Here is a 26,605-nt window from a genome sequence, read left to right as displayed (position 1 = left end):
ACTTTTCACCTTAGTTACGTCATCTCGTTTGGGCAAACATACCTCCTCTCCAACCTCCCTGGCAGCTTTTATACTCCGTCAAGATCAACTCTAACGTTTTTTAGGGATACCTTTTTGGCAGCCTCTAATGCCATAAATACAAGATGGGAAACAACCTTCTTCCTTGTACATGCCAATGATAGCCGTTCTCGTCTTGCAGACGCTGGGGTCGAGACCGAGGCAGCTGCCGCCAGCGCCCTCCCCACGGCGCGGCATTCCCGCGTGTCCACGTGCGCCCCGCCCCGGGGTGAGGCGCCCAGAGCAGCCCTGCCTCAGGCCTGCTCGCCCACCTCGCTGGTGATCGGCTGATCTTGAAGAACCTTTCTGTCACAGAAACTCGAATAGCTCCCGGTCCCTGCCCGCAGGAAGAGCCACGTCTCGCGCGATCCCCTCCACCTCTCGCGACACTTGCCGCCTGTGCCCCTGCAGCCCTGCCCGCTCCCCGGTGGCCGCCGCGCCTGTGCTCTGCAGCCGGCGGCGCTGGTCGGCTGGGAGCGCGGGGACGCCCCGTGCTCGGGGCCGCAGGCTCCACCCCGCCCCGCCCCGCCTCAGGGTAAAGGCCGCTGCGGGGACATGTCGTGCCCCCCTCGGCGAGGGCGGGAGAGCGTGAAAGGCAGCGGGGCTGCCAGGTGAGCTCGCATGGGCGCCGGCGCCGGGCTAGGGCGGCCGGGACAGGGCGCCGCGGGCTGCGGATGCCGGGTCGGAGGAGGACGCGTGGTGGGGGCGGGGAGGAGAGGGCTGGGAGGACCCGCTCGGTGGGGTCGAGGAAGACCCGGGCTGCGGGGAGCGGCCGGGGCCTCAGGTACCGCCTGCGCCCTCAGGCTCTGGGAAATTCCCTTGTGTCCATTGGTGGCTCCGCTTCTCTCCGGAGGCGGGAGGAGACCAGACCCCGAGCTCTGAAGCCCGGAGCTGGGTGGCACCTGTGTGCCAGGAACGGGGACACAGGGGCCAGGGCTCCGCGGGCAGCCAGGTGTCTGCGCTGTGCCGGTGCGGGTGCCGAGATGCCGAGCCTGTGCCTGGCGTCGGAGCTGCGGAACGTACTGCCGACGTCCGCTGCCTTGTTCTTAGCCGAGTGATGTTAGCGTTGGAGAGAGAGAAACACATCGGTCAGGGTCGTCTTTGCGGCTCTGACGGGCTTTTGAGGTCGCCTGATACTTTTCACCTGAGTCTGGGGCAATGTGAGTGGGTGTGCGCGTGCGCACAGTGGCCCCAGGCACGGTTTGGTATTTTCAGCTCTTTGAGCAATTTCAAGGATCAATCGAAGTGATTGGTTCTTTTTTTTTTTTTTTTTGTGGTTTTTGGCCGGGGCTGGGTTTGAACCCGCCACCTCCGACATATGGGACCGGCGCCCTACTCCTTGAGCCACAGGCGCCGCCCGAAGTGATTGGTTCTTAAATGAATAGTTTTATTTTCTGTATTTTAAGATTCCAATAGATTGTAAATGTGCAATGATGGGGGTCTGGTTCCTGAAACCCTAGTATTAATGACTTGGTTGCAGTGAATTTTCTGCTTTTGGCAATAGGTTTAGATTGGAAATTGGGGTAAAATGTGTTTTGTTGCAATCAGGTTTTGATCCTGTGTTCTTGTGATTCTGGGTTCGTTTGTAACCTACTGTCTGAATAAAATCATGCAGTTTTCTGAGAAACAATTGGAAGCTGAGTGCAAAATGGTTGATCTAATAGAAGCTCTAATAAAGCTCCCTCCCATCCAGCTGTTAATTTGTTATTTCGATTTTAAATTACGTAGCCCCTTTAAGTTTTTTTTTTTTTATGTGCAGAAATGGCTTCTTAAGATGATCAGTTTTTTTGTGCATGTGAACAATTACACTGTTAGTAGAAGGGAAATCGTCTCTTCATAGTTTTCTTTTATCTTTAGAAAGCGAAATGTCATCAGTGGAGTCACACCAGGAACAGTTGTCCCAGTCAGATCCATCCTCCTCACCAAACTCATGTAGTTCCTTTGAGCTGATAGACATGGATGCTGGCAGCTTGTATGAGCCAGTTTCTCCTCATTGGTTTTATTGTAAGATAGTAGATTCTAAAGAGACATGGATTCCTTTCAACTCTGAGGATTCACAACAGCTAGAAGAGGCATATGGCTCTGGTAGGTGAAACTAATTTATAATGGACAAAGACTTTTCATCTCTTTTAAACTGTAATAGAATAGATCTGGCAGGGTGCAGTGGCTCACACCTGTAATCCCAGCACTTTGGGAGGCTTGAGACAGGAGGATTGCTTTTAGGCCTAGAGTTCAAGACCAGCCTGGGCATCATAACAGGACACCATCTCTAAAAAAAGTTTTTTAGAAAGAGCCAAATGTGGTGCAGCTTACCAATAGTCCTAGCTACTGAAGAGGCTGAGGCAGAAGGATCCCTTGAAACCAGGAGTTAAGGTTGCAGTAAGCTATGATCACACCATTTTATTCCAGCCTGTCAACAGAAAGAGATCCCATCTCTAAAAAAGAAGTCTCTAGGGTAGAGTGTCACATTGCAGAAGAATGAACTCTTACCTTATTACTTTTTGTTTATGAAACAAGAATGGTGCCTGTTATAATAAATCATCATGATAGTCATTAATGTACTTTTTGGTCTCTGAAGCAAAAAATTCAGAAAAATCTTTTTTTTTTTTTAAGGGGCACTACTGTCTTTCTTAGAAAAAGAACAAAACCATTTGGAAAGTATTTTTTTCGAGTTTCATTTAAATCAAGAATGGTTTTGACAGTTTCTAATGTAGTAAAAAAATATAGGAATTACGTTTTCTTTAGCATTTAGCCAAATAGAAATTGTTCATTCATGTGTTTAATAACATTATTTAGAGGGAAACTCAGAATTACATTTTGAAATATGTATTTCTTTTCCTCTTTCCAATCCTTGATAGGAAAAGACTGCAATGGGAGAGTTGTCCCCACTGACGGGGGCAGATATGATGTTCATTTGGGGGAGAGAATGCGGTATGCTGTATATTGGGATGAGCTAGCATCAGAAGTGAGGCGATGTACGTGGTTTTACAAGGGAGACAAAGACAATAAATATGTTCCGTACTCGGAGAGCTTCAGCCAAGTTCTAGAGGTATTCCTGTGACCCTTTTTTATTCATTTAAAAAATTTTTTTTTCTTATTTAATGATCTTTTTTCCTTGTGAGCTAACTTTGTGGAATTTCCAGAATTTGGTTCTCCCTGTATGACATTATAAAATTTAATAAGCCGCTCTATTTTGCAAGTTAGTTTCAGGATGAAGTAATTTTGTTTTTAGATTTTAAAATGCTGTGGAAAGTATATTAAGCTTTTTAATTTAAATTAAAAAAAATTTTTTCCCCTAGTGTCAATCATTGTTAATATTTAAACTATGACCACAGGACTGATCTCTTTTGATTTTCATTTTTCATTTTTAACAAAGAGAAATTTTATTTAAGAAAAAGAACGCTTAGAGCACTTACAAAGAAAGCTGGAAGTGGGTCCCTCTCACAAGTAAGATGAGTGAGATCTATTTTCACTTTTCTTGCTATGAAACTGAAATTTGTTTTCCCAAAACTGGAGTAGGACATTAAAGCTATTGATAGGAACATATAAAAATGTGAACAGCGATTAAAAGTGATTTTTAAAAATTATTATTATTATTTTATTTTAGGTTAATGTGAGGTACAAATAACCAGGTCAAAATATTTGAATTTGTTAGGTACAGTCCCTCTTGCAGTTATGTCCCGCACCCAAAAGGTGTGCCCAACACTCCCAAGGCTGTGCCCATTCAGTGGGAGCACCCTTCTTCCCCCTGCCCCAACTTGAATTGAAATGAGTTTTTCTCGTTTGTGGGCATGGAAGAGTGATTTTTTTTCCTCTTGTGCTATTATCTATTGTAATTTTGAAGGAATTTAAAAATAAACTTGATAAATTGGCATAGGATATTCTTATTGAAACTCATGTGTCTAGTGTTCTTGTGAATAAGTTCAGTAGGAAAGCTATTAGAGAAAAATGTTGAAATATGTTTTCTTTTAAGGAGACTTACATGCTTGCTGTAACTCTGGATGAATGGAAAAAAAAACTGGAGTCTCCCAACAGAGAAATTATTATATTACACAATCCAAAGGTAAAATGAATTAAAGTATTTCTCTAATATGCTTAATGGTTAATTGCATTACTAAGGAAAACTTAATTGATTTCTTTTTCCTACAGACTCTACATAGGATAACTTCTGGCAAATTTAACATTGAATTCACAATTATGAAATTTAAAACTTGTAGCCATTACCATAATTTACTCCATTCATCTTGGTGTTAGCTTTTTTAATCTGTTTGTTTTTCAGCAGGCCCGGGGGCTGGGTTCGAACCCACCATCCCCAGTGTATGTGGCCAGAGCCCTAGCCACTGAGCTACAGGCACCAAGCCTACTCCATTTATCTCATACAAAATAATTTTCTTAGGAAAAATTGTGCCATTATAGATTAAGAAAATACCAATACATTATGTGAGCATATCTTCTGTGTGTACGGTATTTGTTGTTGAAAGATCTATTAGCCTAATGTATTTTCAGGGTTTTTATTTCAAGGTATAAGGGGTTCATATCAAAACTCCAGTTGAGATTCGATTATATGTTTTGAAAGACATGTTCCTACCCTTTTTTTTTTTAGAATTTTATTATTTTAATTTTATTTTTTTGCAGTGTTTGGCCAGGGCTAGGCTTGAACCCGCCACCTCCGGCATATGGGGCCAGCACCCTACTCCTTTGAGCCACAGGCGCCTCCCGTTCCTACCCTTTTAAATACATTATTATATAGAATGACTAGAATGTAAAATATTGCTCTCATCTTTTCTATTTAAGCTCATGGTACATTACCAGCCAGTTGCAGGGTCTGATGAATGGGGGTCAACACCTACTGAGCAAGGTCGACCAAGAACAGTGAAGAGAGGGGTTGAGAATATCTCTGTTGACGTTCATTGTGGTAATCTTAAAAATTTATTTTTTTATCAAATGATATACTTAATTTGTTTATTCCTTTAATTGTGACTTTTTCTATAGATTTGGATGAAGGCTTAAAAATAATCCTTAATTGTATAGACTTAAACTGAATTGATTTAATGTACTAGAAATCACTTCATCACTTCCTCTATTAAGAATCTTTTTTTTTTGCAGTTTTTGGCTGGGGCTGGGCTTGAACCCACCACCTCCGGCATATGGGGCTTGCGCCCTCCCCCTTTGAGCCACAGGTGCTGCCTTCTATTAAGAATCTTAATAGATGTAATAATCTCTTTTGAAGCTTCTAAGTACATGTAGTTGGATGGGTAAAATTTGGTAGTATCATGTAGGAAATCATTAAGTACAGATTAATTGATTTAGTCTTAATTCTACGAAGTGTGACTTTACCTGCTTGTGGAGAAATTTATTGACTAACTCTTGTCCTTAAAGATTTTCATCTGAGGAAAACTGTGTTTCAGTAGGCCTTTGGTGATTACCCATTGCCATCTAGCTAGGGTCACTCTTGTTTGGCTTTATATTTAACTGGATTATAAAATTCCTTTTATCTTGCACAGGAAATGACTTGTGTCTTGGACAAAGTCTTAGATTTACTCCAAAAAATGAAGTTTAAAATTTCAGATTTTAAAAACATTATCATAAAAATGAAAACATTATCAGTTGATTAAAGTGGAATATTAGATAGCAGTATTTCTATCAGTGTTACATTACCTAAATTCAGTCACTGTATTTTGGTTATGTAAGAGAATATTCTTAGGAAATATACATTAAATATACATTAAAATATAAAAGGGTTAAAGAAGTATGCATCCTGTTCCCAGATGGTTCAGGAAGTATATGTGTGTATGTACACAAATACACAGAAAATAATAAAGCACACAAGGTAATTGTTGAAAAGTTGCATCTGTGTTAAAAAGTGCATGCATCTTTTCTGTTCTTTCTAGTTTTCTGTAAGTTGGCAGTTATTTCAAAATAAAAAGTTTTAAAAACCTGAAAATTGTTTTCAGACTTATTTCAAAATAAATCAGAAACAAAGTATAATCAATATATTTTTACTAAGTTCTTAAATGTAGGACTATTTCATGTCTTTTTAATTATATTCATATTTTAACTTGCACATATTTATAACCTATTCTTTATATATGTTTGATTTTAGAATACATGACTAATTATACAGCTTAATTTTCTTTGTAATTTCATTCATAGGAGAACCTTTACAAATAGATCACTTGGTTTTTGTAGTCCATGGGATTGGACCAGCTTGTGATCTCCGATTTCGAAGCATTGTACAGTGTGGTAGGTTTGCAAAGCATGCAAGATTAGATGACTGAATAATATTAGTCAGTGCTTCTGTGAGCTGAGATTAAGCCTTGTCTTTGGTCTGTTATCTTAGCTGCATAATAAGATTTGGAGAGCTGAAGACGGGTGGCCTGTAAATAAAGCTGTCCAGCTTAGATGTAAAGTATTAGTAAGTTCCTGAGGCTAATAGTTTATACCTTAACGTGTACTTCTTGAGTGCACAGCCCTTCATAAAGATGATAGAGTTTAAATGAATAAAAAAAGCTTCAGTCATTTTTGTAATTCATACTTTGATGAACCTTTTGATAGTCTAATAGGAAGATTTAAGTCATTAGTATAACTAGATTTTGAAAGGTAATTACTCTAAGGCTGGGCAGGGGCCGGGTGTGGTGGCCCACACTTGTAATCCTAGCACTCTGGGAGGCTGAGGTGGGTGGATTGCTTGAGCTCATGGGTTCAAGACCAGCCTGAGCAAGAGTGAGACTCTGTCTCTAAAAATAGCCGGTCATTGTGGTTGGCACCTATAGTCCCAGCTACTCGGGAGGATGAGCCCAGGAGTTTGAGGTTGCTGTAAGCTAAGATGCCACAGAACTCTACCAAGAGCAACAAAGTGAGACTCTGTCTCAAAAAAATAAAATAAGGTAAAACTTGGTAGTATTCAAGTCTAATTGTCCCATAAGGGAGTCTGATTCTACTGGTTAATGGTTCTAGACATAAACTAGAATTATATCCTGGGAGGTTAGGATCCACGAATTTCAAACAGCAGTGTGGTGTTTTTTTGTTTTGTTTTGAGACAGATTCTCACTCTGTTGCCCTGGGTAGAGTGCCATGGCATCGTAGCTCATAGCAACCTCAAACTCTTGGGCTCAAGTGATCCTTTTGCCTCAGCCTCCTGAGTAGCTGGGACTACAGGCACCCACCACAACACCCGACCAGTTTTTCTGTTTTTGGTAGAGACAGGGTCTCACTCTTGCTTAGGCTGGTCTTAAACTCCCAAGCTTGAGCAGTCCACCTGCTTTGGCCTCCCGGAGTGGTAGGAGTACAGGTGTGAGCCACCATGCCCTGCTGAGCAGTATGGTTTTTATTTATTTATTTATTATTATTTTTTTTTTGTAGAGACAGAGTCTCACTTTATAGCCCTCAGTAGAGTGCTGTGGCATCACACAGCTCACAGCAACCTCCAACTCCTGGGCTTAAGCGATTCTCTTGCCTCAGCCTCCCGAGTAGCTGGGACTGCAGGCGCCCACCACAACGCCCGGCTATTTTTTTGTTGCAGTTCAGCCGGGGCTGGGTTTGAACCCGCCACCCTCGGTATGTGGGGCCGGCGCCTTACTGACTGAGCCACAGGCGTGGCCCAAGTATGGTTTTTTTAAATCTACAGTATTGGATGGTGGTTATTTATAAGAACCAGAAAATTAGGATAGGAGCCTGATTACAAGACAAATTGACAAACTGTCTTGTCTATATATTTTTTAATTGAAATAGTTCCCCTGAGCAGATGTTTTGAAATTAGCCTTTCTTTTGATGAAATGTTTTGTATGGTAAAAGCAATTTCTATACTATTAAAGGAATATCTTTTCCTATATGTACTCATAATTTTTCCCAAATCCCACTTTATTGTTTTTTGACTCAATATGTATTCTAAGCAAATGCAATTTGAGTATAGTTATGTGATTTATTACATCTTTATTCTATAGATTTGTTGCTTCACTGTGATGCATAAATTAATTTTTCTTTCTAGTTAATGATTTTCGAAGTGTTTCCTTGAACTTGCTACAGACACATTTTAAGAAAGCCCAAGAAAATCAGCAAATTGGGAGGGTAGAATTTCTTCCAGTCAACTGGCATAGTCCTTTGCATTCTACTGGTGTGGATGTGTGAGTAATACTTTATACCTTTGAGTTGTTAACCATGATTGTAATATATTTTCTGATCATTGATATGCTTAGGGACATTTCTGCTATAGCTGGTTGTATATTTAAGATTTCACAGATACACTATTGAATGGTGATCAGTTCTTTGGTTTAAGAAAAAAGCTATTCAGGCTCAGCCCCTGTAGCTAAGCGACTAAGGCACCAGCTACATACACCTGAGCTGGCGGATTCCAATCCAGCCTGGGCCCGCCAAACAACAATGACAGCTGCAACCAAAAAATAGCTAGGTGTTGTGGTGGGCGCCTGTAGTCCCAGCTACTTGGGAGGCAGAGGCAGGAGAATCGCTTGAGGCCAGGAATTGGAGGTTGCTGTGAGCTGTGATGCCACAGCACTCTACCCAGGGCGACAGCTTGAGGCTCAGTCTCAAAAAAAAAAAAAAAAATGAGTGGCAGGTAAGCAGGCCTGGTGGTTCACACATGTAATATCAGAACTCTGGGAGGCTGAGTTGGGAGGATGGCTTGAGGTCAGAAGTTTAACACCAGCTTGAGCAACACAGCAAGACCCTACCTTTACCAAAGAATAGGAAAAGTTAGCCAGATGTTTCAGCCTGTCCCAGTAGTTCCAGCTACTTGGGAGGCTGAGAAAGGATAATCACTTGAACCCAGGAATTTGAGGCTGCTCTGAGCTATGCTGATGCCACTACACTCTAGCTGGGGTGACAGAGTGAGACTGTCTCAAAAACACAGAATGGATGCTATGCTAGACTTGTGGTGGGCGCCTGTAGTCCCAGCTACTTGGGAGGCTGGGGCAAGAGAATTGCTTAAGCACAGGAGTTGGAGGTTGCTGGAGGATGACAGCTTGAGGCTCTGGGTCTCAAAGAAAAAAAGAAAAAAGCTATTTAGTATGTTTTACTGGCTCACTTGTATTTACTATTACAGTGTCATTATTTCTTTAGCATTAAAGCCAAACATTGCTCTCTTCCCATCGTGTATAAGCATTTCCATCTTCAGGAGTCAGAAGCCAACCATACCCCAAGATGTCAAGATGTAAAAAGTATTTTGTTGTTTTCTTTCTTTTTATTTTTTATTTTTTATTTTTCTGGAGACAAAGTCTCACTTTCTCACCCTGGGTAGAATGCTGTGGCGTTATAGCTCACGGCAACCTCAAACTCTTGGGTTAAGCCATCTTGGCTTGCCTCAGCCACCCAAGTACTACAGGTGTCTGCCACAATGCTTGGCCGTTTTTTAGAGATGGGGGTCTTGCTCTTGCTCTTGTTCAGGCTGGTCTCGAACTCTTGAACTCAAGCAGTCCACTTGCCTTGGCCTCCCAAAGTGCTAGGATTACAGGTGTGAGCCACTGTCCAGCCTATTTTATTGTTTCTTTTGTGATATTTAAAAGTATTTTTTCAAATTTAGGAAAAAAGAGAGGATATCCTCAAACATTAAATTATTGGCAATTGTATCTTAAGGTATAATTGGTACATGACTTTTAAGTGATGACTCTCTTAAGGTCATGCCCAGTAGTTTTGTTTGTAAATATTATGGTGATGATAGAGAAGGTTGCCTTATAGTGAGGATGTCTATTACTGTTATGAGCTCTCCAGAAAAAAGTATGTTTATAATAGAGTTCTAGAATAACATTAGGAGATGCTTCTCCGAAAGATGAAGGAGGGCGGCGCCTGTGGCTCAAGGAGTAGGGCGCCGGTCCCATATGCCGGAGGTGGCGGGTTCAAACCCAGCCCCGGCCAAAAACCACACACATACACACACACACACACACACAAAAAAAGAAAGATGAAAGAAACAGCAGTCTTTCCTTGCTCATCTTAGAAATGGCATTTCGGGGTCTGTGTCTCTCAGTTCTTTTTTTTTTTTTTTTTTGTAGAGACAGAGTCTCACTTTATGGCCCTCGGTAGAGTGCCGTGGCCTCACACAGCTCACAGCAACCTCCAACTCATGGGCTTAAGCGATTCTCTTGCCTCAGCCTCCCGAGTAGCTGGGACTACAGGCGCCCGCCACAACACCCGGCTATTTTTTGGTTGCAATTTGGCCGGGGCTGGGTTTGAACCCGCCACCCTCGGTATATAGGGCTGGTGCCTTACCGACTGAGCCACAGGCGCCACCCGTCTTTCAGTTCTTAATGCCCTATGATCTGAGTATATCCCATATGCCAAACACTCAACTGTGGTATTGCTGTTATTAGGGTGGAGTCCACTTTCTTTAATATTTGAGCTGATGCTAAGAAGTTATTAAGAGCATGTAGCCCTCCCTAAACTGCCAAAGCTGTTGAATATTTGAGGACTCCTTCTGTAAATTTTGAGGAAGCTGTCACTGGAAGTTGATTTGGACAGCATCAGCATTATCTTACTTTACCAGAAATGAGTTCTGTTGTCATTGTTGGTTAGCAGGCCTGTGTCTGGCTCCAGCTCACCACCGTCGGTGTATGTGGCCGGCACCCTACTCACTGAGCTACGGGCACCGGAGCCTACACATATTTTAAAGTGGGGTCTAAATAAAGTTCATACTTTGTAATTAGTTGATATGGTTTTTAAATCTCTGTTAATCTCTCGATTATCTCTTCTTCTACATGTATAATTTTGGTGCAGTTTATATATTCAGGAAACTGGGCTGCCTTGGAGCATTTCTTCCACTCTGAATTTTGTTGGTTGCATTATTTTGGCTTCACTGAACATTTTACTTGGTCCTCTGTTTTTCCTATAAATTGATAGTTGTCTCTTGTTATCATTAGCTATTTAAATACAGGGTTGAAAGCTCAGTGAGATAATAACTTAGAGGTGCCTATGAAATATATTTAGGTTTCCTGCTTACATTTTCTTTCTTTTTTTCAGAGATCTGCAGCGAATAACTCTGCCCAGCATTAACCGCCTCAGGCACTTCACCAATGACACAATTCTGGACGTCTTCTTCTACAATAGCCCCACCTACTGTCAGACTATTGTGGACACGGTTGTTTCCGAAATGAACCGAATATACACACTTTTTCTGCAGAGGAACCCTGACTTCAAAGGGGGTGTATCCATTGCTGGTCATAGTTTAGGTAACAGATGAACTCTTTGTGACCAGAGAGGACTGTCAGATTTTAAGGACACCTGTTTTTGAAGCTCAGTGTCTTTTATCATGATCAAATTCAGAGGTCTAGAAGTGGTTTGTGATGAAGAAGCGGTTAGAAGGGTGGTGGTAAAGTGGAAGGAGAGACTCTCTGCCATGTAGATTTGCTTACACGTGTAGTGGCAATCCTTACACATTGTCCCTTTCTTCTATTTTACTTATAGGTTCGCTTATATTGTTTGATATCCTAACAAATCAGAAAGATTCTTTGGGGGACATTGACAGTGAAAAGGTAATTTAGATGTTCAGATAGGTTCTCTTATAGTACTCCTTAGTAAGAATTTTTAGATCATAAATCTGTTTTTTGTTTTTAGCTGAGTTCAGTCTCATGCCAAGACATTAAATTTACTTTTGTTTTCATTTTAACAGACTTATAATTATTTCTTATTTTTGGATGATAGAAGCAAGATAGTAATATGCTTCTACAAATAATTGCCATATTCTAAAATAACCATAGTGTCTTGTTTTCCTTTATAAGTACTGCTTATTAAAAGTGATAGAATTATTGAGCTAAATGCAATTTGCATATGGAGAAAGGAAGAATGAATTAGATGTAAACTGATACGATTTATAGAAGTTTTACTTGAAAGTACTGGGGGTGGGGGACTTGGAGTTTAAATGTATATTTTAGTAAAACAAAGTCTTGTGAACACGTATCATCTATAGTATTGATGTGGCACTTAGCATATACTATCTTGTATTTTTTCTTTTCTTTTTATGTAAGTGTCTCATTTCTCCTATTAGCCCATGAGTTCTTCCAGGCAGACAGAGCCTTTGTCTTAGACTATTTTATTTCTTACTTTTCCCCTAATTCCTTAAGCATTGAGCTTCCTTTAAGCTCCATAAATGTTTGTTAATGACGATAAAGAATATTTTGATAATTATTTACTCATTCACTTAAAAACATTTTCAGTTGAAGTAACAAAAATCTTGAAGCTCATTCACCTCTTAATTTATATTTCATATACATTACAATTAAAGTTAGTGTCTATCATTGTGGAAATAACATACATGTCTTCATTATAAAATAATAAAGGAAACTAAGTAAATTTTGAAAATATGAGCTTTATAATTTAATTTTTAGGATTCACTAAATATTGTTATGGATCAAGGAGATACACGGACACTAGAGGAAGATTTGAAGAAACTCCAACTCTCCGAATTCTGTAGTATCTTTGAGAAGGAGAAAGTAGATAAAGAAGCTCTGGTAAAAATAATTTTTTAAAATTTATGCCGAAGTATTTTCGGTATGTTTATTGCTTATCTTCATGTTTACCCAAGAAGCTGCCCTTGGTGACATTATCATTAATAACATTCTTCAGCATTATTTGTTGGCTTTTTATCATATAGAGTGAACTTTGCTTTGTGGGAGTTCAAAGTTCAGATGAGCCATATTGATGATGTTCATATAGCGAAGGAGCAAAGATGAAATGTGTGCTAAGAGAGAGCGTGAATGTGAGAACAAACTCCTGAATAACCGTGAAGCGAGTGTGAGGATGGACTCCTGAATGACCGTGAAGCGAGTGTGAGGACGGACTCCTGAATGACCGTGAAGCGAGTGTGAGGACGGACTCCTGAATGACCGTGAAGCGAGTGTGAGGACGGACTCCTGAATGACCATGAAGAATTCCATTTCTGGCTTGGTGCCTGTAGCTCAGTGGTTAGGGTGCTGGCCACATATACTGGGGCTGGTGAGTTCAAACCTGACCTGGGGCCTGCTAAACAATGACAACTACAAAAAGAAAAAAATAGCTGGTGTTGTGGCGGGCACCTGTAGTCCCCGCTATTTGGGAGGCTGAGGCAAGAGAATTGTTTAAGCCCAGGAGTTTGAGGTTGCTGTGTGCTGTGATGCCACAGCACTCTACTGAGGGTGACATAGTGAGACTCTGTCTCTACAAAAAAAAAGTATTCTAATTCTTATTTTCTGTTCCACTTTCAAGAGCTTGACTGTTGCTATTTGCTTATTTGTTTTTTCTCACTTTTGTTGAGCTTTTTTTCTGGTTTGTGATACATTCATTCTAAAAATGACATTTTTTTTTTATTGTTGGGGATTCATTGAGGGTACAATAAGCCAGGTTACACTGATTGCATTTGTTAGGTAAAGTCCCTCTTGCAATCATGTCTTGCACCCAGAAGGTGTGGCACACACCAAGGCCCCACCCCTCTCCCTCCTTCCCTCTCTCTGCTTTTCCTCCCCCCCATGACCTTAATTGTCATTAATTGTCCTTATATCAAAATTGAGTACATAGGATTCATGCTTCTCCATTTGTGATGCTTTACTAAGAATAATGTGTTCCACTTCCATCCAGGTTAATATGAAGGATGTAAAGTCTCCATTTTTTTTTTTTTTTTTCAGTTTTTGGCTAGGACCGGGTTGGCGCCCTACTCCTTGAGCCACAGGCACTGCCCAACATTTTTTTTTTTGAGACAGAATTTCACTCTGTTGACCTGTTTTTAATGACTTAAAAACATTTTCAGTTTTTAAGCTCATAGCTCAACAGTAACCTCAAACTCTTGGTCTCTAGCAATTCTCTTGCCTTAGCCTCCCTAGTAGCTAGGACTATAGGTGCCCGCCACAACACCCGGCTATTTTTAGATATTTTTAGCCAGAGGTGTTGCTCTGGCTCAGGCTGGTCTCAACCCTGTGAGCTCAGTCAATCCACCTGCCTGGGCCTCCTAAGTGCTGGGATTACAGGCATGAGCCACTGTTCCCAGCCCTAAAAATAACGTTCTAAATACACATTCATACTAAATATTTAACAGATATTTAGTAAATGTTTGCTGTGATCACTATACTATGCCAAGTACTGGAGATAGAGTGATAAATAAGGCAGATGTGGTCTCTGACCTTACAGTGTTTATAATTTAATGTGGAAGATACAAATTAAATAATCATATGCAACAAATTATGATAATAATGAAGTAGAAAAGGTACACATAGTAGAAAAGGTATAAAAATGTATAATGGGGGCGGCGCCTGTGGCTCAAGGAGTAGGGCGCCGGTCCCACATGCCAGAGGTGGCGGGTTCAAACCCAGCCCTGGCCAGAAAAAAAAAAAAAAAATGTATAATGGGATGAATTAACCTAGTCTGAGAGGGTGAAGGAAGACTTCCTTAACAAGATTGTCGCTCAGGTGTTGTTAGTCTGCCCACACTCCTGGGTCTGCTGCCTGTTTTCACTGCTATGCCCACAAGTGGGAGGAAGATCCGTTTCAGATTGTGACTGGAAGTCATTAGATGTCTTTAGTTTTTTTTTTTTTTGTAGAGACAGAGTCTTACTTTACTGCCCTCAGTAGAGTGCCGTGGCATCACACAGCTCACAGCAACCTCCAACTCCTGGGCTTAAGCCATTCTCTTGCCTCAGCCTCCCGAGTAGCTGGGACTACAGGTGCCTGCCACAACACCCGGCTATTTTTTGGTTGCAGTTTGGCCGGGGCCGGGTTTGAACCCGCTACCCTCAGTATATGGGGCCGGCGCCCTACTCACTGAGCCATAGGTGCCACCCTAGTTTTTTTTTTTTTAATAGTTACAATATTACCTCTGTTATTGTAACATTGGTACTATAGTATTTTTTTTGACTGTTTAAAGACTTCAAATGTATTTTATTTCTTCAATTATGCTATAGTTTAATGAGCAGCAGAGTGGTTACATGCCAAGTTTGTTTCAAAACAATTCTGCATTATAGCAACTGTGAAGGTTACTGAACTTTCCACTCTGCTGGGGTAACTCTGCCAACAATCTGTGTTATTGTATACACCCATGCAACAACACAAAAAGCAGTGCCACCAGCAAGCACAATATTACCATATTTATCATGAAAATCTGGTGAGTGTTTTACATGGTTCTGTCTCGCCATACTTTGCTGAATCCTTCGAATCTTGAGAGTATTTAGTGCATTTCTGGCCAAGGAAAATATCATGAAGGTAGAATGGGATTGCAGTTGATTGCAGCTACTGGTCTATTTTATTGCAAAGGGACCTGCTAGGAACTCGGAAGCCTGGATACTCTCCTTAGAAAGTTGAAGGTTCAGCTCAACAACGCCACTGACAGCTGGTCGGTACTATAGTATTGATGCTTTCTATTCTTCTTTAGGCTGTTTTATGAATAAAATGGGTTTCCTACTTGAAGTTATTAAGCTCCCACTAGGGAACTCAAACAATATAAAATAAAGAACCACCAAATGCTGGGTCTTATTCCTCTAAAGGTGATTAAATGATTTTATTTTGTCTACAAATAAGAAAGATTTTTTATTTTCTGTGTTTAGGCTTTATGTACAGACAGAGATCTTCAGGAGATGGGAATTCCTTTAGGACCAAGAAAGAAGATATTAAACTATTTCAGGACCAGTAAACATCCAACGGTAGTGTGACTAACAGAGCTTGTTTGACTGAGCAGTTCTTTGACATCTGTGGTGTATCCTTGTGCTTTGTGGGGTATTTACTCAGGGGAGCTAAGCAGTTTTGGTAATTAATCTTTGGTTCTCCTTTTGGAAATTAAGCACATTTTCTTTATCTGTGTCCTTAAAAATGTTATTAGCTTCAAAAGTCTTATCTTCCCTTCTACTCCTACTATTCCTTTTGTTTTCTTTTTATAACAGCCTTATTGAAATATAATGTACATTACATACCATAGAACTAACCCTTTTAAAGTATACAATGTAATAGTTTTTGGTATATTCACAGTTATGTAACTATTGCCACTATGCAATTCCAGAACATTTTTATCATCCCAAAGAGAAAGCCCAGACGCATTTTGCAGTCACTCCCCATTCCTCCTGCCCCAGCCTCTGTCAGTCATCAGTCTTCTTTCTGTGTGTGTGATCTGCTTATTTTGGACATTCCATATAAATGGAATCATACATATGGCCTTTTGTGCTGCCTTTCTCCCTTACATCATGTTCTCAAAGTTTATCCATATTATTGGCTTTCATATGAAAGCTATAACCCAGTTATAACCTAAGAATGTGGGGAATGGGGAGAGGGAGCATCTTACAAGGGTACATGTGAAACTTAGTAAATGTAAAATATAACTGTCTTAACACAATAACTAAGAAAATGCCAGAAAGGCTGTGTTAACCAGTGTGATGAAAATGTGTCAAACTGTTTATAAAACCAGTGTATGGTGCCCCACGATCGCATTAACGTACACAGCTATGATTTAATATTAATAAAAAGGTTTATCCCTGTTATAACAGTACTTCTACATTCAGTTTTTCTGGTCACTGAATTCCTTTCCATATTTTAGTAGTAAATTCTTTTCCAACTATTTAGCAGGTGGCTCAGTTATTTTTTAAGATTCAGTCCTGGCCAGACATAGTGGCTCATAACTATAATCCTAGTACTCTGGGAAGCTGAGGGGGGAGGATTCTTTCAGCTCAGGAGTTTGAGATCAGCCTGAGCAAGAGTGAGAACCCATCTCTACTAAACATGGAAAAAAAATCAGCAAGTTGTGGTGGGTGCCTCTAGTCCCAGCTACTCAGTCTGAGGTAGGAGGATCATTTGAACCCGGGAGATTAAGGTTGCTGTGAGCTTAGGCTGACACCATGGCACTCTAGCTTGGGCTGACACCATGGCACTCTAGCTTGGGCAGCAGAGTTAGAGTCTGTCTCAAAAAAAAAAAATTCAGTCCTTGGCTCCGTACATGTATTATATTCTATACCCATAGAGAATACTTGCCTTGACTGCAATCGCACGGCACTTCACAGCACTCCCCAGGGTTCCTTCCCTTACTGCTCTCTTGTTTTCTTTCCTGATGGTTGCCTAAAGTTACAACTGCTGTCCAAAGGGCTGTGTACAACTCTCCTCATCTTAGAGCATGTAGGGATGTTAGTTTATAATTTAACACAACTGTTGTTTTCATCAACTTTATATTGTTTTCTGAGCAATTCTTCCTAGATTTATTGGCTGCTATTTCAAAACTATTTCTATTTTGAAATAGAAAACTGCATAATCCTTAAACTATTTTGACTGTATAAAAACTCCATGTAACTTTTTAAAAAATAGAAACGGTGTCTTGCTATGTGGCCTAGGGTAGACTCAGTCTTCTGCGCTCAGGTGACCCTCCCACCTGAGCCTCTCCAGTAGCTGGGACTTGAGGAGTGTGCCACCATGCCCCGCTGCTCCACATAACTGTTTTTTTGTTTGTTTGTTTTTTTTAAGAGAATCAATAGACCAACTTTACAGTCAGCTTCAGAAGCAAACATTCCCAAAGAATCTGAATTCTGCAGTCGTACTAATGAAACTAGAAGTGAGGAGTATTTCGATGTTGGCATTGGGCAGGTAACAGTACTAATTAATGCCTCTCATTGGTATTGTAGGACCAGATATAACTTTTGTTATTAATAAGAGATGCTTTTATTTTCTCCTTCCAGGTGTCTGTAAAATACCCCAGGCTTGTATATAAACCAGAAATATTCTTTGCTTTTGGATCTCCGATTGGAATGTTCCTTACTGTCCGAGGTCTAAAAAGAATTGATCCTAACTACAGATTTCCCACATGCAAAGGTTTCTTCAATATTTATCACCCTGTAAGCATTGTATAGTTACTGTGGTTTATATGAATATTGGGGCTTATTGATAAAACATACGATTTTCTGTTGTGTTGATGTGTTTTTTTTCTATACCATTCTCTACTAGAGAGACAGCATGTAATAGCATTGATCCGGAAGTGAGGGGGCCACACAAGTGCACATTTTTTTTAAATGAATTTATAATTTTTCTTGCCTAAGATACATGGTTCCTCAGACTATCTTTCTTCAGCAGAGGTAAATGTAGGTCTTATTTTTCCTATGTAGTTTGATCCTGTGGCTTATAGGATTGAACCAATGGTGGTCCCAGAAGTAGATTTTGAGCCAATGCTGATCCCACATCATAAAGGGAGGAAACGGATGCACTTAGGTAAGTCAGAATGTAAAGCTTGATAATTCTTGATTTTTTGGCCAGTGCAGAGTGAATGGACCCTGAACTCTGCATCAGTCATGACTATTATGTTTGTGTTTCAGAACTGAGAGAGGGCTTGACCAGGGTGAGCACGGACCTGAAGAACAACTTGCTGGGTTCACTGCGGATGGCCTGGAAGTCTTTTACCAGAACTTCATATCCCGCCTTACAAGCTTCAGAAACGGCAGAAGAAAGTGAAGCAGAACCTGAATCAAGTTCAGAGAAGCCAAGTGGTCAGTGACGCTGTACACATTGATTACCCACATCAGGCTAGATAAGAGGGACTCCACGGAATAGAGTCCTTATTCTCCCAAGTCCTTCTTACCTTTCTCCTTTTATTGTATAGAATCTATACTAGGAGTCCTAATGGGCTTTTTGCTCTGCTAACCTTTTCTGTCATCTTAATAGAACAAATCATGGGAAAACATTATTTGTGAGGAAAATGTCAAGACAAGCTGAGTGTCGAATAACTAGGCTTTAAAGCATCCCCTCTGGGGAACCCTGGGATAATATTAGGAGCCTACTCTGTGAAGCACCTTGCTTCTACAAGGAGCATTCCACTATGTATTTGTGGCTCAGTTTTATTCTGGAGGGGAACTAGGTAGGATACTCTCCACTTAATTTCACAATCAATATTGTATTCTTTTGCTTTAGTTTTCAACTTCCCAAAGAGTTCTAGTCCTGCTTGCATTTAGTATATAAACCCAAGGAAAATGACAGCTAGTGGAGGTACAGGTAATGTCATGATGTCAAGCAAAAGAAAAAAAGGGAGATTGGACAAAATTATTGTGACCTGAGGAGGAACTTTAAGGAGAGATCATGAGGAGGAAGACAGGACAAAACTCTCCAAACAGAGAGTAGCTTATCCTGTGGTAAACTTAGAGTTTGAAGCTAACAGGACAACCCTGGAGGGCTCAAAGCTTTTAAGATTCTTATTATTATCTGCCCATATCCAGATAGTAACACAGAAGAGACTGCTGTGGCAGATAAAGAAGTTTTGCCCATCAATGTGGGAATGCTGAATGGAGGCCAACGCATTGACTATGTGCTACAGGAGAAGCCCATAGAAAGTTTTAATGAGTACTTATTTGCTTTACAAAGCCATCTGTGCTATTGGTAAGTGTTGTTTGTGTTTGTTCTGTTTTTTGTTGAAGTGTTTCACAGATACTTGGTAGATACAGAAAAAGAACAATAGACCAAGTACACATTTGAGATTAGCAGGATTCCTCATTCAGACAGTTACAAAATAGCACAACTGTGTCATTTAAAGAAATCTAGTTTAAACACATAGTTTCGTTTTGCATTTGGGTAGAGCATGGGGCTAATGATGCTGGCAGCCATTAGTTCTCTGAGCTTGGTCTTAACAGTGTGTCTTGGCCATTTGGATGCATGTGAATGAACTGGAACAAATAAATTACTATTGCTGGAAGTATATAAGGAACCCATTTGGAAGCATTTATAGTAGCTAGAGCAGAACTAAACATAATTACCTGATGGACTGTAGAATGGATTAATGACGCTCATTGAAATTCATACAGTATAACACAACTTCATTGCTGAAGAAATTGAAGTAAAGAAAAACGAAAGCCAGGAAAATAAGATGGGTCAGAGATAAGTGTTTAAAAACACAGGCTTTAAGGTCCTTAGAGGAATTTTTCTGTTGAATTCTGATAAAGGAATTATTACCAGATATAATCAATATCATCTGTTTATAAGGAATACAGCAGAGGCCATGACGTAAAATCAAACTGCAGTGCAGCAAAAGCAGTCCCCTAAGGGGCTAAAATAATACTTTCTTTCTTTTTTTTTTTTTTTTTTGAGACAGGGTCTCCCTGTGTTGCCTGAGGCCAGAGTGCCATGGCATCATAGCTCAACAGCAACTTCAAACTCTTGGGCTCAGGCAATGCTCTTATCTCAGCCTCCCTAATAGCTGGGACTTAGAGGTACCTGCCATAATGCCTTGCTAATTTTTCTATTTTTAGTAGTGACAGGGTCTCACTCTTTGCTTAGGCTGCTCTTGAACGCCTGAGTTCAGGCAGTCCACCCACCTAGGTTTCCCAGAGTGCTAGGATTACAGGTGTGAGCCACCACTCTGGGCCTAAAATAATACTTTGTAAGAATGTTCTCTCCTGATCTGGCTTGCTAGACTATCTGAAAGGAGGGTTATTTTAAAATTTCTGAATAGCAGTACATTTGTATGGTTTGAAATGAAAAGATATAAAATGAAATTATAATGAAACTAGTAATATAAACTAGTTTTATTAATTTATTAAACTAGTTTTTAAAATTTCATCCCTTGCTAACTAGTCTCCCCATATAAAACTAATGTGTATTTCTTAAAATTTCTTTCAGCAGTCTATTTTATGTATATATAATACATATGTATAATACATATGAAGAATATATGATTTTCTTCCTTTTAAAAACATAAATAGTATCTCATATAATTTTTTTCTGTGCCTTGTTTTTTCTACAAGTATATCTGGGAGCTTTTTTTACCTATTGTATGTAGAGTTTCCTCATTCTCTTCCAGCTGCCTGCGTGGTTTGCCGCTGTATGAGTCAGTCCTCCACTGATGGATCTTTAGATTTCTGTGTTTTTGCTCATTACACACCTTGTTCACGTCATTTCATCTACTTAAGAGTACATTTGAAAGATAAGATACTTAGAATGGGAATGCTGGTATATAGGGTACATATATTTGTAATATTTGATAAATACTGCCAAATAGAGGCTGTACCTTTTTACACTGTCACCAGGAATGTATGAGAGTGTCTGTTTCCCCACAGCTTTTCCAGAGTTTTATCAACTTTAAATCTTTACCAATTATTATGAAAAATGTATAACATACTGCACATATTTAAAGTACACAAATTTGATGAGTTCTGACAATCCTCACCACAATCAAGCTAATGGACATATTCATCATGCTCAGAAATTTCCTCGTTTCCCTTTGTGACCTCCTTTTCTCTTCTCTCCTCTTCCCAGTTTCCAGGGAACCACTTACCTGTTTTGTCATTGTGGATTAGTCTGCATATAACTTTTTTTTTTTTGAGACAGAGTCTCACTTTGTTGCTCTCTGTAGAGTGCTGTGCCGTCACAGCTCACAGCAACCTCAAACTCTTGGACTCCAGAGATTCTCTTGCCTCAGCCTTCAAAGTAGCTGGGACTGCAGGCTCCTGCCACAGTGCTGGCTATTTTTAGAGACGAGGTCTCGCTCTGGCTCAGACTTACATGTAACTTTTATTTATAATCATACAACATATTTTCTTTTTTTGTCTGGCTTCTTTTCCTCAGCATAATTATTTTGCGGTCCATCCATGTCATCTATCCACTTGATAACTTTTTTCCTTTTATTACTAAGTGGTGTTCTGTTGTATGGACATATCACAGTTGATCCGGATAGTCAGCTGTTGGTGTGCATTGGGTTGTTTCCATTTTTTGGCTATTAACAAATAAAGCTACTAGGAGCTTTCACATACAAGACTTTGTCTGGGGCAGCGCCTGTGGCTCAAAGGGTTGGGCGCTGACCCCATATGCCAGAGGTAGTGGGTTCAAGCCCGGCCCTGGCCAAAAACTGACAAAAAAAAAAAACAAAACAAAAAACAAGACTTTGTCTAGACATATTCTTTAATATTTCTCGGCTGGATAAATAAGAGTGGAATTGCTGGATGTCATATAGAAGTGTGGCTTTATATTTATTTTCTCCATTTTTCTTTTCTTTTCTTTTTTTTCTTTGCCAAATTACTTCTCACCTGAGAATAGAAGTGCTGTTTTGCCAACAGCAGTGTTCATTCCCTCAGCAGTGTTGAGAGTTCAAGAGCTCCTTATCCTCAACAACTCTTGATAACTAGTGCTTTGGTTATTCTCAATAGGTTATGATGGCCCTTCATCGTGGTTTTAATATACATCTCCCTAATAACTAGTGATACTGAGTTTATTTTAACGTATTTATTTGCCACCCATATGGCAAATACATTATTTTTTAGTGAAGTATCTGTTCACATATTTTGCCTGATATTATTTAAACAATAATAATTAATGGGTCTCATTTTTTTGCATCTGTAAAAAATGAACTTGCAAGATGGTTCTATGGATTAAATGAAATAATGTGTAAAACATATAGCACTTACGTTCTTTTCTCAATATAATTTTTTTTTACTTTACAGGGAATCTGAAGATACAGTATTGCTGGTCCTCAAAGAGATCTACCAAACTCAGGGTATCTTCCTTGATCAGCCTTTACAGTAAAAATGACCCATCTGTGGCTGCTTAATGTAAGTTTTTAAGTGTCCCGTATGCAGTATAATTATTAACACATCGTAAGTAACTGTGGAGCCTCGAGCTTTTTATAAATGTATTTTTCTGTTGCCTGTCACCAAGATCTAGGCTATTACTCATTTTTAAATGCATTCTGATTGAAATTCATGGGGAAAAAGTATAATAGCCCAATCAGAGGAGGATGAGTGTATGTATCTTTGGCTGGGGATTTTGTCCAATGACACCTGTCATTTTTTTAGAATCTAAACTGAGAATCCTAATAGTTCTGATCATCTCAGAGTTATCATGGCAACGATTACAATTTTAATTACAAAACAGCCTATCTGGAGATTTAAATTACTTAGCCATTTATTAATTTATTTATTCTATTTTATTTTATTTGGGACAAGAGTCTTACTTTGTTGCCCTTGGTAGAGTGCCATGGCGTTACAGCTCACAGCAACCTCAAACTCCTGGGCTCAGGTGATCGTCTTGCCTCAGTTTTTCATTTTTGGTAGAGACGAGGTCTCACTCTTGCTCAGGCTGAGCTTAAGCAGTCCACCTGCCTTGGCCTCCTAGAGTGCTCGGATTACACCGAGCCTGGCCTACTCAGCCTTTTAGACGTGAACCTAGAGGTCTGGATATTGGACTCTGGCGTTCTCCATGGTTGCCTCTTGTGACTGCACGATGACCTCTTCTCCCACTCTCTTCCCCAGATGGACACTGAGGGACCCACCCTCAGAAAGCCACCTGTTTGTTGCTGCAAGTTTCCTGTCCTCAGCTGCATCCTTTCCTGCATGTTGCCTGCCACTTACTCACCAGTGGGGTCTTTGGAAGATTATCTTCCTTTTTGGAAGTGAATGGAAAAGAAAAGGGAAGACCTTATTGCTTTTTACCACCGGCTTCATATAAACATCCTTTCTTCATAGCTGGGGGTGGTTTGCAACTTTAATTTTCAGATGATAGTTTCTAAATGCCACCCTTCATTGCTTAGAACTTGAGATAGTGTGGAGTCTGTTTTGAGTTTTGTTTGTTTGGGGTTAGGTAGACTTTTTTTCTAAAAAATTATTGCTTATCTTTAGAACATGTTCTAGTTTGGAAGAAACTAGATTCTTGAGGTTAGTGGGCATTTCGTGGCACACTCCTCTTTTGTTTATGTTCTCTGCGCCTGAGGCTGCGTGTGAGTAGTTACGGAGAAGGTAATTGTGGGTGTTTTTTTTGAACCAGTGTTTTCTTTCTTTGTGAACCTTATGAAGAAAGGTTAGAATGTAGTTTAAAAGGAGCATTGTTTGCTCTTACAACTGACTTACAGACTTATTGCTAGGAATCACTGATGCTGTTTATTGTTTTTACAACTTTTTGAGCTGCTGTAAAAGTTTAAAGTGGACAATTTAGTTCATGTTAGGTAAAAAGATGTTATATATTCTAGACCTGCCCTTTTATATTATACTTCAAATTGAGAGACTCTAGAAGTCTTAGTTATTTGGTAATAACTTAAGATATAAAAGTTGATGAAATTACACAGCCTTCACAGGCTGCTTAGGTTATAAGTAAAATCTTTTAATGGTCCTTTTATAGTGAAACAGAATTGTCATCTGCCACTTCACTTGGGTGAGGATGGTATCTTAGTCTCTTTAAAAGCATTGTATGAATATCATTGCCTTCTTAAGTATCCAGAATCCAGAATGTTTTACTGTTTATACTAAGCTCTTGCCACAGTCACTGTCAGTTGAAAAGGTAGGTTCGGCTAAGGGGAACTGTTCAAATTAATCCTGAAAGAAAAAAACCCAGATCCAAGGAATAGCTCTTGCAGAGTCCATGTCAGCTGAGGCTGGAACCTGCAAAGTGAGATTTACTTTGAAGAATATAGTGAGGACAGACCAGTCCCCTTCCCGCCCCTCCCCCAGGCATCTTCTCACCACTTTGTGTCTTTTCTTCCTTGCTGGTCCACTCCCTCTCAGATTCCACAGACCTGTTCATAGGGTGGTATCAGCAAGCAAACTGTATTTTTTTTTTTTTATAATTTTGGGGGGTAAATATATCGGTGTCCAAAGCACTGGCATTTAACAGTTATTGAAGCTGTCCCTTAGACAGCAGTGTCTTTATCCCTTTCTGGAAAGAAAAGAAGGAAGGACAATTACTGTTGCCATGGGGTGGAGATGAGGTTGGAGAATACATCGAGCCTGGCCTCCCAGATCATATGCTTGTAGACTAATGCTGGGTAAGTAAACCAGTAAGACATGCCATTGATACGGAACACTCCGAGGGAGGTTATTGAGAATTAAGCATTTACTTTATATTAAAGGGGAAGCTTTTGTCAAGTTGCCGTCTTCAGATTTACATTTACTCCATATTAGCACAATAGGTTCCGTTTCAGAGTAAACCAAAGGACAACACAAGTGAGTCCCTGTAACCAAAGACGAACTGCATAACCCTGGATAGCTAGAAAAACTACTCTTTATACCAAGCAATGTTTCTTTCCTGGTGGGGAGAGGTGATAACTATAAAGGAGCTTTGTATCGCATCCATCCACCTGTGCTTTTACTACGGCTGTCTGTTACACAGGGTAATGAGCACAAGTGAAAGCGCCGTAGATTGTTTGCACTGCTTCATAGAGGATTTCTGTCATGTGCGGTCTCTAAACCAAGCCTGTTTTTAAATCTCGGTACAGCAGCATTTTGTACATATTCACAGCTGCAGCATTAGTATTGCTTATCTCAGCAAAAGAGATTTGTTTGCATGGAAAGATTGATAGCACTGATTAACTTTCTAATATTTTGCACTTTTGAAATGTTTGTTTTTTACGTGATTATATTTAAACTTTAGTAAATACTGAAATAAAACTGCATTGACCAGTTGCCTACTTTTGCCTGGCTTCATCCATCATAAAGTTAAAAGAAAAAATCAATACAATAACAATTTTTCCTTCTCCTGTGTATTACTAAAATTAGTTTAAAGAACTAATGTTTAGTTCACTAATATTTAGTTCTTTGGTGTTTTTATTGTCATAAGCAGATGCAGTTCAGAATCTAAAGCCTGGCATTTATAAGGTAAATACTAAGACTGCCCTTTGGTATTTATAAATATTAGCCACCACTGTAGATAGAAGTGTGAAGTGGGACCCAGGGTTTTAGTTTATGTTCCAGTATCTGAATGGTAAATTAAGTATAAGAAAAGCACACGTTTACTATATTATTTGAATATCAGGTTTACTGAAGGAAAAAGATACATTGAAAATATGACATAGACAAAGTCATATTTAAAGTAGGATCATGGTAAGCAGAAAGGCTGCATAAGGTCCTACAGCATCAGTTCAGATGCTATCCTGTAATTGTTTCTTATATCCATTGTGAAGAAGGAATAGAAAAAGATTCATTTGTGCTTCAGATAATGACATCTAAAATTCTGTTTCCTGCCTTAGTGAGCTGGCAGAGCTGATGCATTTGGGTAGATCTTCAGTCATGAATGGAGGGAAAGATGCTCAGAGCACAGTCAGGACAACACACGAGGCAGAAACAACCTTCTGCTGTTGGGTGACCCTTTCTTCTTTGTTGTGTCCCCAGTGTTCCAAATGGACAGCAATACCAGATGGCTGGACTCTGATAGAATGTCTAACAGTGATAAATTACCTCAAACTGGACATTGCCTACTTAAGGCTTGATGGAATTGTCACCAGAGAAAGTCAACCGAACGGAAGTAATGTAGTTGGTCATGCATTAGATTTTAAGATTTTGAGCCATGGGAGATGGAAATTAAGTTCAATAACTTACTCTAGTTTCTAGGATAAAGTGGCGCTATATAAAGGCTTCTTTCTGACACCATCCTTCCCCAGACACGGTAGATCTTGGGATACCACTCTGCTGGACCAGATTCATAAGCCCTTGGAGGACAACTGAAAAATTCCTTTACCAGAATGTGTGGCTCGCAGTAGAGGAAAAGAACCTTGAGAATTCTTGATAGATTCACGGAAACAGGGCAAATCCTGTGTACTCAGATGGAGACAGAATACAGGGTGGCCGATGTCCTCATTTGTACCTTGGAAGGGGTGAAGAGGCCAGAATTGGTCTTGGTCATGTTCCAGTTAGGAGGGCTGATTCACCTAT

At 39.9% G+C, this 26,605-nt stretch overlaps 1 protein-coding gene across 2 annotated transcripts; it reads left to right on the top strand.

The window, feature by feature from the left end:
• DDHD2 (DDHD domain containing 2) lies at positions 1 to 25,360 on the top strand. 2 transcript variants are annotated; one of them, XM_053578511.1, is made up of 18 exons: positions 1 to 668; positions 1,898 to 2,142; positions 2,916 to 3,106; positions 4,031 to 4,120; positions 4,852 to 4,972; positions 6,211 to 6,300; positions 8,045 to 8,180; positions 11,026 to 11,234; positions 11,470 to 11,537; positions 12,390 to 12,512; positions 15,569 to 15,664; positions 17,463 to 17,582; positions 17,675 to 17,830; positions 18,098 to 18,200; positions 18,305 to 18,475; positions 19,199 to 19,358; positions 22,412 to 22,519; positions 23,219 to 25,360. In XM_053578511.1, the coding sequence occupies exons 1-17, from the start codon at positions 613 to 615 to the stop codon at positions 22,491 to 22,493; spliced, it is 2,217 nt and encodes a 738-aa protein (XP_053434486.1). In that variant the 5' UTR covers positions 1 to 612; the 3' UTR covers positions 22,494 to 22,519; positions 23,219 to 25,360. The 2 variants fall into 2 exon arrangements, with proteins under 2 accessions (XP_053434486.1, XP_053434487.1); XM_053578512.1 differs by having other exon boundaries at positions 3 to 668; positions 1,915 to 2,142.
• The last annotated feature ends 1,245 nt before the right edge of the window (positions 25,361 to 26,605 follow it).

The sequence above is a fragment of the Nycticebus coucang genome, chromosome 24, assembly GCF_027406575.1.
Source record: "Nycticebus coucang isolate mNycCou1 chromosome 24, mNycCou1.pri, whole genome shotgun sequence".
Lineage (NCBI taxonomy): Eukaryota > Metazoa > Chordata > Mammalia > Primates > Lorisidae > Nycticebus > Nycticebus coucang.
Note: the sequence above shows the minus strand (reverse complement) of the source record. Positions and strands in the feature narration are given on the sequence as shown.

What these genes read in the sequence shown, in the direction of transcription:
- DDHD2 (XM_053578511.1), top strand. Translation starts at nt 613, where the DNA reads ATGTCGTGCCCCCCTCGGCGAGGGCGGGAGAGCGTGAAAGGCAGCGGG. An exon ending in AGAAGAGGCATATGGCTCTG is followed by an intron (nt 2,143 to 2,915) that starts GTAGGTGAAACT and finishes AATCCTTGATAG; the next exon opens with GAAAAGACTGCAATGGGAGA. An exon ending in AAGTAGATAAAGAAGCTCTG is followed by an intron (nt 12,513 to 15,568) that starts GTAAAAATAATT and finishes TTCTGTGTTTAG; the next exon opens with GCTTTATGTACAGACAGAGA.